Source organism: Chinchilla lanigera, unplaced genomic scaffold (genome assembly GCF_000276665.1).
Source record: "Chinchilla lanigera isolate Chin_1 unplaced genomic scaffold, ChiLan1.0 scaffold00006, whole genome shotgun sequence".
Classification (NCBI taxonomy): Eukaryota; Metazoa; Chordata; class Mammalia; order Rodentia; family Chinchillidae; genus Chinchilla; species Chinchilla lanigera.
Genome location: NW_004955407.1, coordinates 42,480,761 through 42,493,721, shown reverse-complemented (window position 1 = coordinate 42,493,721; position 12,961 = coordinate 42,480,761). Strand labels below are relative to the sequence as shown.

Below are 12,961 nucleotides of genomic sequence, written 5' to 3'. Positions count from 1 at the left end.
TCGTCGTCCTCCTTGGGCCGCGGGGGCCACGCAGGCAGCGCGCGGCAGAGAGCAGGCACCTCCTCAGGCCATGGGCCGAGGTGGCCGCTGTCCTCTCACGCTTGCTCTGAGACCTGCCCACCCCATGGCCGTGGACGTAATAATGGCTGCCACAGAAAACACTACGAGGGGCCAGCGGGGCCACGTGGCCTGGGATTGGGTTACACATGTGCACGTGACACCACACTGACCAATGAGCTGCAAGGATGGGGAACCTAGGGGATTCTGGGACGCCTCTCCTGACTCCAGATGACCTAGGCCCAGGTTGGGGTGTGTGTATTCACATATCGTGTGACCTGTGTTCTTTTGTGAACTCCCTGGGGAAGCAGCCCCACCAGGACCCTGGTCAACAGGCCCGGAAGTGGAGTCCAGTCCAGAGGAGTGGGTTGAGGGCCACTGAGATCATGATGCGCCTCAGGCAGCTGGAGCTTTGAGCTCCTGTTTGTGAGACTCAGTTATCGCTCTTCTTCCCCCAGGGTGAGTGCTGGAGGCTGTGTTCTGGGAGGCTAGCCTGTTATCGCTGCAAATATCTCCAGCTGGAGTCCTCCAACATGCCAGCCCGGAAGCTCGTCTTCCTCACTAAAGGAATGCTCTGTGCAGTGGGCATGGCTCTCGTCTTCCTCCAAGAGGTGTTTGGACAAAGCGTTTTGTTTGGTTTCTGGTACTTCCCGAGCATGTAAGGAATGTGAACATCCTAGAACTGCATCCTCAGCTTCTTTTCCTCCAGGTCAGTGGCTGCTCATTAAAATGAGTTGGATTTTTAACAGAGCTGGCCAGACCTGGGCCCCAGCCATGAGATCCAGAATCATTTGATCTGGGCTGGGTGTAGCGTCAAAATCTTTATCACCCCAACTCCAGCATGGTCTAGAAGTGAAGCTGTGAAGAACCTCTGCTCTGGGAGCTCAAATGGGCCGGGTTTGAGGCCTACCGGTAGGCAACTGCTCCAGTCCCCGTCCCAATTTGCCTGAGTTTGCTGGGTCATCTCTGCAGCAGGCAGGATGTTGCCTGACATATAGACAGTTGGTATATGTCTGGAGCTTCCTGTTTGAATTGTGCCCTTTGTCTCTCGGAGCAGTTCAGCCCAGCCGTCCTCAGCCTAGCCATTCCCACCACAGGGGGAAGTCTGGGTAGCACTATCACAACTGCCCCATGGCCTCTGCAGCCACATTTGGGTTCCATCTGGGAGAATGGGAGATCAAATGCAAGCCTGTGGGAGACCTCATTAGATCCAACTGGCGGGAGATGAACAAACTGCAGAACATGAGACAGAGCTCACAGAGAAGCAGTGTGAGGCAGGAGTAGTGGGATATAACCCAGGAAGGCTGTCCTGGGAAGGCAGGAGGGCGGATGGGGTGCAGCAGCAGTGCTGGTGTATTGCACACCCCCACAGCACGAGGTGCTCTGTCGCTCCCCACGTCAGTCTACCTCATGACCACTGATGGGTGCTTCCCCGTTTACTTCCCATCCTCTTTACTACACCAGGTACTCGTCTTGGTGCTTTACGGGGTGACGAGGCAGCTCTGTGGGTGTTCTTATCACTCCACATCAGAGGCAAGCAAGCAGAGGTACTGAGACGTGCATCAAAGCAGGCTGGCTCTACACCTCTCCCTTAACCACAGTGCTGAGCCGCCTCACACCACAGCCAGGCGCAAGGCTGGGAAGACGGCAAGCCTGCATTCGGTGCTGCTCCTCTTTCAGAGACCCAGATGACGGCTTCCTCGGGATTTTTGCCAGTTTGTGAAGACTCAGCACCAGTGCTTCCCTTTGTCCACCTAGGTACAAGGCTCCGCGTGTCCTGGGCCCCTCAGAACACTGAGGAAGCTATCTGACTGGAATGAGTGGAAGAAGAACACTTAGGTGCCTCGGCCTCTCAAGTCTACTTGCTCACCCTACAGCCCTTAGCATTGTCTCTTCCCGCCCACATTTCCCACTCCATCACCTCCCTTCTCTGCGGCCCTGTGGCCTCATCCTGTCACAAGAGAGGGAGCGAAGCCCTCTGCCTCCTGCCTCAGTGGGTGTGAAGGAGTTTATACTAAGAAAGGGCACGCTTTCCATCGAGGTACCTCCTGCTGAGCCAAGCTCCCCCATAAAAAGTGCCTTTTCCCCCTGTTGGGGAAGTACAAGTGCAGGCCAAGGAGCACAGGGCTGTGTCCCTGCAGCCCCACTGTCCACGGCCCACTGCCTTGTTAGCAAGACAGCCACAGCTGCTTCACCTGAGCTCAGCCCTTCTGGTGTAGGAGGCTGGGCGGAGCCACGCCTCCCTCACACACAGCAGCCAGGGGCTGACTTTGACACCCTGGGAGCTGTGTTTTCCAGTGAAGCCTGAAAAAATCTGCTCAAGTCTCCAAACTGCATGCATCCCCTTGAGGTTGAAGGATGATATATTGATAAGATTTTACAAATAAAGTTTAAGCATTTTTTTTCCTTCAGATTCTGAAAATGGCAGTCTCCTTTCTCCTCGGGGCTGAGAGGAGCAGCTGGTGTGACTCAGGCCCCCATTATGGTTTCCAGAGAAGCTGCTGGCTGGAGACAGAACATCTGGTTTGTGTAAGAGGCACAGCTCAAACTTGGCTACGCAGAACTGATTTCATCTGAGGATGGCTTCTCGTAATAGTTTATTGGTTTTCTGAGGGGTGCTTCTTCAGGGTAAAGAAGAGAGAATGAGCGGGGACGCAGTGTCAGCTGCCCAAGCCCTTGCTCTCAACAGTCGCTTCCTCCTCAGCGCTCAGTTGCTCTCCTCTACGCTCAGCCTGAGGCCCACACTCACCAGACCCCTTGTCTAAATCAGATCTATTTGTTCTTTTATAAAAATCATTTTAATGTTCATTTATGAAACTTTTCGAACCTACGGGGAGTAGGAATTGTCCAACTCTTTTCCCAGGTTTACTGCTGTTTCCTTCTTTAATGATTTCATGGCTAAACTATTTTAGAGTGAGTTGCAGACACCATGACATTCCACATGGAAATACTCGAGCGTGCATCTCTCCAGTAATGAGAGCTCCTCTCTGCACCTGCAGCACGTGGTTAGAAACAGCTCCGGAACCGCGTCAAGCACCACTTTCACATTGCTGTAGGTCTCTAGAACTGTCTTTCACTGTTTCTTTTCTGTTCTCTAAATTTTAAATGAAGACTTCCTCCCATTTCTCTTTGTGCTGTATCTTACCAGGACAGGAGGTAAAGCTGTGTTGAGCTGACCTTTCTTTTGTGAGTTGTTACGTGTGTGTGTGTATGTGTGTGTGTGTGTATTCAGATGTACTTTTTCAGCTTGGTTTCAGTATCAGAACATTTCTTTTTAATTGTTCAAATGTATAGAACATTGACCTGGCTCCAAAAAACAAAAGGTCAAAGGTTAAAGCTGTCCCAACCCCACTCCTGTGCTCCCTGCAGGAACCATTTCATTGAATTCTTTCAGTGTTTCTTTTGTAACACCATTTTATACACACACAAAAATAGGACCCAGTTTTCACAAATGCACACTCTACTCTTTCCCTTAACACCAACAGCTGGATAGCACTGTGCAGTGTTCTTTCCTCCTCTCAGAACTGGGCTTTTTGTGCTGCAGATCTTCTGTGGTCCGAGCAGTGCCTCCCTGTGAGGTGCTCCCAGTGCTTGGGGCTCAGAAAGAAGCCAGGTGTCCACCGTTCCCTGCTTTGGTGCAGGTGCATCATGGGACAGAGCCAGGGATATGGCCTATAGTTGCACAGGGGCCAGGGAGTCCCCTACCTGCCTGGACCACTTGCTGCTAGCCACTGTGAACAGCTGGGCTTCCCACCTCTCACAACAAAGTAGGCTGGCTGGGTTGGTCAACCTGATGGTTGGGAAATGGCATTTCGGCTCATGGTTCACATCTTTCCTACTGCAGATGAGGCTGGGCATGTGCTTATTGTCGAGGGCCCTGGTGTCTGGGGTCCTGAGAAAGAGCTCTTCACAGCTCTTGCCTGTTCTGTCATTCTTGCTCTGTCTTTTTCGTCTTCCATTTCTGGAAACTGTTCATTCAAAATAGATTATCCTTTTGTGACAACTTGCAAATGTTTGTTCCCAAATTGCTATTGGCCTTTTGATTTTGCTCTTTTTTTTGGTGGTCAGGGATATTTTGTGTTTTAATTTCTCAACATCTTCTCTATTGATACGGAATCTTGAACGATATTTAGAAAGAGTTTCCTCGTGTCCAGGTTATGAAGAAAGTCACACGCCTCTCTCCTGCTCAAATGATTTCATGTTTTATTTTTGGGTCTCTCATCCACTTGGAGTTTACCCTCCTACAGTGGGCAGTGTGACACAGCACCCACCTGTGTTTTCCAGTGGTAACCCAAACGCTGAGCACTATTGTTGGAAAGTCTATATTTTCCCAACCTGAGGCATATCCTTTTCCAGAAACTTCATCTGTGAGTGTGAGTCTATTGCTGGACTTTCTAGTCTGTTCTGTCTCTAGTCTGTTTATTCACCAGCCACACTTTTAGCTGCAGACACTTATGTATTTTTAACATCTGCTGGGGATAGCTCCACACTCCCACCATTGCTAATCTTTTCCAGGATTTTCCTACTCTTCCTGTTTATTTTTTCATATAGACTTTAGAATAAACTTGAGTAAACCACGAGAGACACTGGAGGTCCTCATGCTCCTAGATCTCCCTGTCCGAGACCAAGTACTGCTATTTCATAGCCAAGTCTGCTTCAGCTCCTTTGGGTTGGAACTTTCTTCTTACAGGGTTCCATCTTTCTGGTTCGTCTCTGGCTATTTCATATACTTTTACTGTGTTTAGTTATTGTCTCTGAGGACAGCTGACTTCTCCACACAGAAGTTTAGACAATAACAGCAAAGGGATATTTTACAGTGTTTGTTTTGAAATCAGCTTTATTGTGCTATTTACATTACTTCTATTCTCTGGAACTGAGATTGTTATTGTAGCCTGTAGTAGTGTTCATGTCCACGATAGGCTGGAAAAGGTGTCTTTTCTGCCTTTGGGGTTGGGTGCTCCTGCAGCCCACGCTGTGATTGCACAGAGCCTTGGCGTCCCCCGGGTCTTGACTCCTGGCGTCAGTTGCCTTTCTGTCTGACCTGCTCTCCTTGTGGTTTGCTGGGTGGCCTCTGGCTCATGGGGAGCCATCACTGTGATGCTGTGACTGTGATGAGCAGCGTAGCCAGCTGCCTTCCTCCCCGATGCCTCTCGGCCCTGAGTCTCTCCTGTATGGTATCAAGACCATGGTCTCTGTGTTATTTTACTTTAATCAACTTTACCTTACACATAATAAAGTGACCCCTCTCAAAGTGAATAGATAGGTAAGTTTTGACAAATGTAGACCTTGTAACGTCCACCACAAGCAGAAATGTAGTGTCCTCCTGGGAAGGTCCCTCTGCCCCCCAGGGCTCCTCCCACACTCCAGGCAGCCACATACTCCTTTCGACATCCCAGATTACCTTAGTCTATTCTAAGAGCTGCATCTCAGTGGAATCGTTCCATGTGTACTCTTATGTGCCTGGTCTGTCACTCAACAGAGCAGCGTTCCTACGGCGCATCTGCTGTGTCACATTTAGCAGGAGCTTGCTCTTCTGTGCTGCTGAGTGGACTATTTTACCTGGAATGACAGCGTGCCATGCTGGGTTATCCTCTCCACACCAATGGTGACTGGATTTGTCTCCAAGTCTGGGATTTTATAAGTGAAGCAACTGTAAACTTTCCTGGGCAGGTCTTGGTTTAGACTAATATTTTCATTTTTCTTGGAATTATATGGCTTGGATTTGCTGAATTACATGACAAGTATCTGCTTAACTTTTTAAGAAGCCATTTTCCAAACTATATGCACCATTTGTATTTCCATCTGTAACACACAGCAGTTATAGCCACTCCTCCCTTGCAGCCACCTCGTGGTGTCATCTTGTTGATCTTAGCTATCCTGTGGGTGAGTGTGGTATTTCATTATAGTTAAATCTTCCTTTCATTGGTAACTGCTGGGGCGGAATACTTACGCTTACTGCTTGGTCTTTCCTTTGTGAAGTGCCAGTCTCTGGGGTCAGAAGTCTCTGCACAGTTCAGGTAGGGCCTTCCCCCAGGTCTCACAACTGAAATCAACAGCAGTCCACCCTTTGAGGCCCGAGATTGTGGGTGAAATCTGGTTCCTTTCAGTTGTAAGACTGAGTCCTCTTTGCTGTTGGCTGCCCTTGGTTTCTTTTGTTTGTTTCTTTTGAAACAGGGTCTCATTATGCAGCCCAGGCTGGCCTTGAACTTTCAGCGATACTCCTACCTCTACCTCCTGAGTGCTGAGATTATAGGCGTCCCACCAGGCCTGGCTTTCTCCTTAGGCTCTTGCCTGAACCCTTCACAAGCAGCTCCTGAGAAGGCATTGGATCTAAGATGTTCTCCCAAAAGTTCATGTTCAGAAGTGGGGCTTTAGGAAATAACTGGTTCATAGGGCTCTGGCTCCATCAGCTGCACTGATCAGTAGATGGATGAATAATTTGATGGTGTTACTGGGAGGCAATGAACGCAGGCAATGGGGTCCAGGTGAAGGGCGTGGGTTGTGGGGATGTGACCTTGGGGACTGCCTCTTGTTTCCAGCATCCTTCTCTTGGGCTTGTTCTCTTTCCCTGCTTCCCAGCTATCATGAGATGAGCAGCTTTCCTCTGCCGTGCTCTTCTGCCCTCCGGAATCTGGCTCACCTCAGGCCCTTAGCCGTGGAGCCAGCTAACCGAGGACTGAAATCTCCAAAACTGAGAACCAGAATAAATACGGCTTTCCTGCTTCTGTTACAGTTGAATGGACCAACAATAGTCCAAGTGCTTGTGTACGACGATGAGGAAAGGATTGCCAAGTGTACACCCAGTAGTAAGTAGTCAGTAACTGTGATAACGGCATGTGAGGAACCATCCCGAGACTGAAAGGGTGAGGAAGATCAGATTTTATTCCTTTACCTCCAGGCAGGCTGACACTGGAGTGAATATCAGCAAATATCTGTAAGAGGAACTGAATATATATTTGGGGGTACAATTTTAAAGAATCTTGAAGAATCTGGGTAAAATATTTGAGTTGAAGGCTGTAGGGGTAATCAGCACAAATTGGTACACAGAGCTGGCATCAGGGGACTGCGGGCAACCTTAGCCTCACATTACATTTTTTATTGCCCTTGCTTCTTGTTCACCAGGGGCAAGCTATTGCCAGTGAGGGAGAGTCCATTGTTTGCAGTGGGCAGCCCAAGTCTCTGAGGTCTCTCTCAGGCCAGTCCTGACAGTAGCTACACTTCTTGAAGATCGTGGAAAAGGTAGCAGCAGCAACAGGAAAAAAGGAAAAAAGAAAAGGAGGCTGGTGACTCAGTCTTTCAGAATTGAAAGACCACACACCTCTGGCTCTAGGTATGTCCCACTGAATCTCCCATTGGTGCCTTGGTGATCTCCTAGGCTTTTGTTACTTTTATTTGTTATCTCTCTTAGGATCATGGAAGCAGGTGCTGTTTATGTTAAAAGGAGGGGAAGAAGTGACTCCTTTTTCTTCTGTGCTGGAATCTCTGGGACGCATCACATGCCTGCAGAGTAGGACCCCTGCTGTGACGACGCCTACCATGTGGTTCATTTGACTTTGAAACTGGTTTGTGGGAGGAGTTTGGAAAAGTTTGGGAAAGCAAGCCCCACAAAACAGAATGCTGTAAGTGAGCTTAGCGAGAGATTCAGGCAGTAGCTCAACAGACAGCTACTAATAGAAACGTGGGCAGAAAAGACTGCTCGCAGTGTTTCAGATGAAAAGAAGTCTGTGTTGGGTATTGGACTAGAAGCCATTCATGTTACATTCTGGCAAGAAAACTTGTCCACATTTTGTTCATACGCTGATACTTTGCAGGAGGCTGAATTTAAAGGTGATAGACTGTCTTGGTTACTTTTCTCTCGTTGCTGAGACAAAATACCCAACACCGAAAATGAAGGAAGGAAAGGTTTATTTAGCTTACAGTTTGTGGAGGTTTCAGTCCATACTTGGCTGGCTCGGAGGCAGAAGGTAGCAAAGCAACAAGAGCAAAGGGGGGAATGGCAGCCGAACAGCAAGGCAGCCAGAGCAAACCCGGGAATGGCGGCAAGCAGCTTCTTTCCCTGCCTTACTTTGTAAACAGACTACCCCCACCTAAGGGGCATGTAGCTCTCACATAATCTCCATGCCCTCCTCTGCAACAGGCTCAGGATGTATACAAAGTAAGTATCCTGCCTTCCTGCTGAGTTACTTAGCCAAACCTCTAGACTCCCCAAGTTGACACAATGTTTCAACCATAACATAGACTAATCTGTGGAAGAAATTTCAAGGGAGCACAACTTTCATGGCATGGATATTGCTGGCTGCTTTTAGCTAGATTACAGTGAAAATTGGGAGCAGAAAGCAGGCCAGGAAGATTAGAAAAGCTTGCAGATTGGGCAGAAAAGCATAGGTAAAATTGAGGCCAAAGAAGGTGTGTGTTCTGAAGAGATTAGTGATGTTAAAAAGAAGCCAAGTATTTTGCACTGGGATAATAGGAAAGATACCTTGACGGAATCTCAGGAATTGGCCAGACTCTGCTTGGTGCAAGTCTGAGGGTATACAAGTGTAAGCCTTGGAAGACTCAGCTTTGCAGAGAGTCTCCGGGACTGTGCTTACTCCACACCACCGGGGAAGGGTTCCCCACACTCAGCCAGCCAGGCCTTCAGAGGGCACTGCGGTTGTGGACTGCAGCTTGTGCTACTGGGAGACCTTGTCACTGTCCATGCGGTGATGGTTTCACAAGAAAGTAGAATGCAAGAATTACAGGCTCCTGGAGGCTTCTACCCAGACCTCAGAAGACAGCCTAGGAGGCTGGGCAGTGTGTGCAGAGTCAGAGTCCCCGGGGTAGCCCTTGAGAGGGCAACGCACGGAGCTGGAGCTGGGGTGGGAATCCCAGGAAGCTAGAGATGCCAGAAACATGGAACATCTCCCAAAGAAATCTGCAGGCTCCAAGCAGAGCCAGCCTGAGAGAGTGCACGTGGGTTGCAGCTATGAAGACAGTAGGTGTAGGGTTGCATAAGCCCTTCGAAGCGCACATCTTGCCACCCCATGACCTGGATGCTGGACGTGGAGCCCAGGGATTCATGTTTGACCTGCTGGGTTTTAGTCTTGCTTTGATCCCTTCTCCTTTCTATTCCCCTATCCCGTCGTGGTGAACCTACAGCTCCCGTGCTGAGGCACAGACTCCTGTCTGTAGGCCGACTAGCCAAGTTGCCCCAGCAACTGAGGACCAGATAACAAGTGTTTTTCTTAACCTAAAACGTTAGTATTCAGGTTTAATTGCAATGTTAGCAGCTTGTGATAAATGAGTTTCGAGGTGCAGTTTGGGTGCTCGGTCTCTAACCGGTTTACAGTCGCTTCCCTATTCCTTTTGGAATGGGAATGTTTACTCTGTGCCATTGTATCTTGTTTTTTGATTTTTTTTCCAGGTTTTACTGATTGTATTTTTCTTCTGTGAGGACACTTATGTTGTGGCTACTGCCGGAGCTTGAGTCCTCTGGACAGCGACTCTGCTGTGGATTTTCACAAGATGGTCAGTGAATTCCTGATAGGAAGACTTGGTGAACGCAGTCTCCTCCCAAAGGTCAGGGGTCAGGTAGCTGTAGGTCTTGGATGCGGCATCAAAGGTGGCCTTAGCAAAGTTGACCGAAGTAGCAGTGCAGCCCCTGGCAGAAGGGTAGCAGTCATGAGTCCCAGCCATCAGCAGCAGCTCTTTGGGCACAGGAGCTGAGATGATGCCAGTGCCTCTGAGGGCAGGGATCAGAGTGATGGAGACCACTGTTATGGTTTGTGTCTGCATGTCCCCCCAAATCCTCATGCAGTCATGGATTTTTGATCAATCCATAGTCTAATGCTGGATTATGGGTGTGAGTGCTACACCCGCCCCTGGGACGGGTAGTTTGCATACAATGTAAGGGAGGGAAAGAGGTTGCCTGCCACTGCTCCTCCCCTTTTACTCTTGTTGCTTTTGCTATCTTCTGCCACCATGAATTGTTGCCCTCTGCCATGTGCCACCCTGCCTTGGAGCCAGCCAAGTATGGACTGAAACCTCCACAAACTGAGCTAAATAAACCCTTCCTTCCTTAATATTAGGTGTCAGGTATTTTGTCTCAGCAATGAAAGAAAAGTAACCAAGACAACCACTACAAAGCAGCTCTAAGCAGGACTTATTTTACCAATTGGCTTTCCATGTTCACTGGTCCCTACTGAGGCCTGTAATGGTGGGTGAAGCCATGAGGCCTCAAAAGACAAGATAAGGTCATAGCTGGGGAGGTTTGGCTTCAAGCCCCATTAGCTAAGAGGAGACTGTAGCTACAGGCATCTCACTCCTGCAGTGAAGGCCTTCCTGGAGATAACATAGTTCTCCTATAGCTGGGCATGGTGGTACATGCCTGTAATCCCAGCATTTGGGAGGCTGAGGCAGGAGGATCATTTCGAGTTTGAGAACAGCCTGGGCTACAAAGTGAGCTCAAGGCTAGCCTGAACTGCATAGTGAGACCCTGTCTCAAAAAGACAAAAGAAAAAAAAAAAATCTAGTACACATTAAATCAATTAGTTAAATGAACAGTGTTTTTATACTGTCATGGCAGAAAGCCATGGCAGAAAGACCATCTGCATTGAGCAGAACATATTTTATTCCTTTGGCTGAGAATAAAATTGGATAAAATTATTTTATTCAAAATTCCAGCTAAAGGAAGAAAACTGGGGTAAGATTGACATTACTATTGCCAATATTGCGAAAATGTTACCAAATTGGTTCTGTCTGCAATTGATGTGGAAGAATTCTGTCATGAATTTAAGTAGTTAACGTTGATGTGCTACCAGAAAGGACTATGGCAGTCACGTAGAGACTTGTGCTGAAGTTGTGTGCTGAACCCACTTTGTGTTCATAAGAAACAAAATCATAATGGAAGAAAATTTTAAAATATTCAATATCTTAACTTTTCATGAAGTTTGAGCCTTCAAAGTATCAACAAAGGATATTGAAAATGCATTGTCTTCTTATTACTATGCAGGATCTGGTATCTTAATTTTCTGTATTTAAAGTTCTGTGAATTAGGAATATCTTTATAAATACATAGTTAACTAAAGGTTAATGGTAAAATGAGTAACTCAGTGGTATGATTCAACAATGAAGTTTTATTTTCTAGATTTAGTTTATTGTATCAAATTTATATATTACCTTATAATGGTAAATGCTCTAAAAAGAGTATTTAAGCTTCTTCAGTTCTAGTACTTTGCCCTCAGCCCCCAGGACATAACAGAACATTGTAACCTTACACCAACCTTGTGTGTAAATCTTGCCTTATTAAACATTGTGCCTTATTTTGTTAAATCATTTTGTTGAAATCCAATTCTGTATTTTGGGAAAGTAACAGTGTTTTCTTCTTAATTAACAAGAATTTAGATTTTAAAAAAAAAAATCTGAAATCTACATTTTATATTTGCCTGTTACTTGTTACATCATGGTTTATCTGTTTATTACATTTATTCAAAACATGAATCTAAATTAAAAAAAACGAAAAAACATAGTTCTCCTAAATTAACATAAGTATTACTTGGAGAATTCCGTAAAGGGTTTCCCAAGTCCTGCCCAGATTCCTGCATTTTCTTCAGTATCATCCTCCTTTATTTGAAAACCTAATAAATATGGGCCCACTCTGAGAAGTCTTGGTGTCAGCCCAGAGAACCTTGAAGTCTGTAATAGGGTTGAACCCTTGTGGAGCCCTGAAATCATTTCAGTTTCTTATTTATTTAAGCCTTCGTGGTGCATGCATTCGGGAGATGGCGGGCCTGATCAACCCACAATAACTAAGGGTTATTAACGTAATACAGATGCACCAGCACAGAGCCACAGAGGCCCGTCACCTTGCAGGGGACAGTGTGGGGCTTGCTGATCTTGTTCCCCCAGTGGCCTTTCTGCATGGGGACAGTGCAGAGCTTGGCCAGGACGATGGCCCCACGAATGGCAGTGGCTACCTCCTTGGAACACTTTACACCCAGACCAACAAGACTGTCGTAGTCCTCGATGGCAACAAATGCCTTGAACCTGGCCTGCTGGCCAGCACGAGTCTGCTTCTGCACAGGCATGATTTTTAGAACTTCGTCCTTGAGGGATGTGCCCAGGAAAGTCAATAACTCAGACTCCTTAATGGGTAAGGAGAAGAGATAAGTTTCCTCCACAGACTTGATCTTCATGTCCTTGACCAGCTGGCCCAGCTCCCTGACAAGAATCCTCTCCTTGTCCTCGGCCCTACCGCCTTGAGTCCTGTGCCCCCGCCCCTGCAGCACCCTCGCCTGCAGCCTGGAAGCCACTGGCTATTTGGGGTTTCCCCGAGGAACAAGCTCTTGTCATTTGATTTTACAGGGGCTCACAGCTGAGCATTTGCCTTGTGTCTCAGAGGAGACTTCGGACTTGGACTTTGAAAAACGCTGTAACTGTTGAGACTTTGGGTACGTGAAGAGGTGGACCAATATGTTTTGCATAATGTTGTGGTTTGTATTGAAGACGTCCTCCAAAAAACGTCCTGTTAAAAGGTGAGGCTTTGGGGAGTAACTGGGTCACCAGGGCTCTAACTCCATTGATGGATTAATCTACAGTGATCTGTAATTCAATGACATCATTGGGAAGTGAGGAAGACTTAGGAGGTGAGACTGAATAGAAAGGAGTAGGGGGCCTCCTTGGGGACCCTATCTTGTCTCTGGTCCCTGGCTCCCTGGCTCCTCTGGTTCTCTCTGGCTCCCAGATGCCAGGAGCTAAACATCTTTCCTGCACCATGTCCTTCCACCATGATATTTCTGTCTGGCTTTAGGCACACAGCAGTGGAACCAGTAGTGGGACAGGTCCAGGGGAGAGGCTGGAGACTCACTGTTGGGGGTGGGGGACTGTTTAGGGTAGAGGGCCGTATGAGGGCAGGTCTTCCCTTGGG

At 47.6% G+C, this 12,961-nt stretch overlaps 1 protein-coding gene and 2 long non-coding RNA genes across 4 annotated transcripts; 2 read left to right on the top strand and 1 right to left on the bottom strand.

Annotated features, from left to right (window-relative positions):
• Positions 1 to 244: 244 nt before the first annotated feature.
• LOC102016131 lies at positions 245 to 2,446 on the top strand. Of its 2 annotated transcripts, none has more exons than XR_259641.2 (3): positions 245 to 309; positions 516 to 766; positions 1,522 to 2,446. It is a non-coding gene; the product is annotated as an uncharacterized LOC102016131 (long non-coding RNA). The 2 variants fall into 2 exon arrangements; XR_259640.2 differs by having other exon boundaries at positions 256 to 420.
• Positions 2,447 to 2,482: 36 nt separating this feature from the next.
• LOC106146885 lies at positions 2,483 to 7,663 on the top strand. Its single transcript, XR_001231505.1, has 4 exons — positions 2,483 to 2,586; positions 6,791 to 6,863; positions 7,180 to 7,387; positions 7,466 to 7,663. It is a non-coding gene; the product is annotated as an uncharacterized LOC106146885 (long non-coding RNA).
• Positions 7,664 to 8,354: 691 nt separating this feature from the next.
• LOC102015807 (40S ribosomal protein S2-like) lies at positions 8,355 to 12,343 on the bottom strand. Its single transcript, XM_005375924.2, has 2 exons — positions 11,869 to 12,343; positions 8,355 to 9,796 (listed from the first exon to the last, which is right to left on the bottom strand). Exons 1-2 carry the CDS (start codon positions 12,228 to 12,230, stop codon positions 9,496 to 9,498), a joined length of 663 nt encoding a protein of 220 aa, XP_005375981.1. The 5' UTR covers positions 12,231 to 12,343; the 3' UTR covers positions 8,355 to 9,495.
• Positions 12,344 to 12,961: the final 618 nt, after the last annotated feature.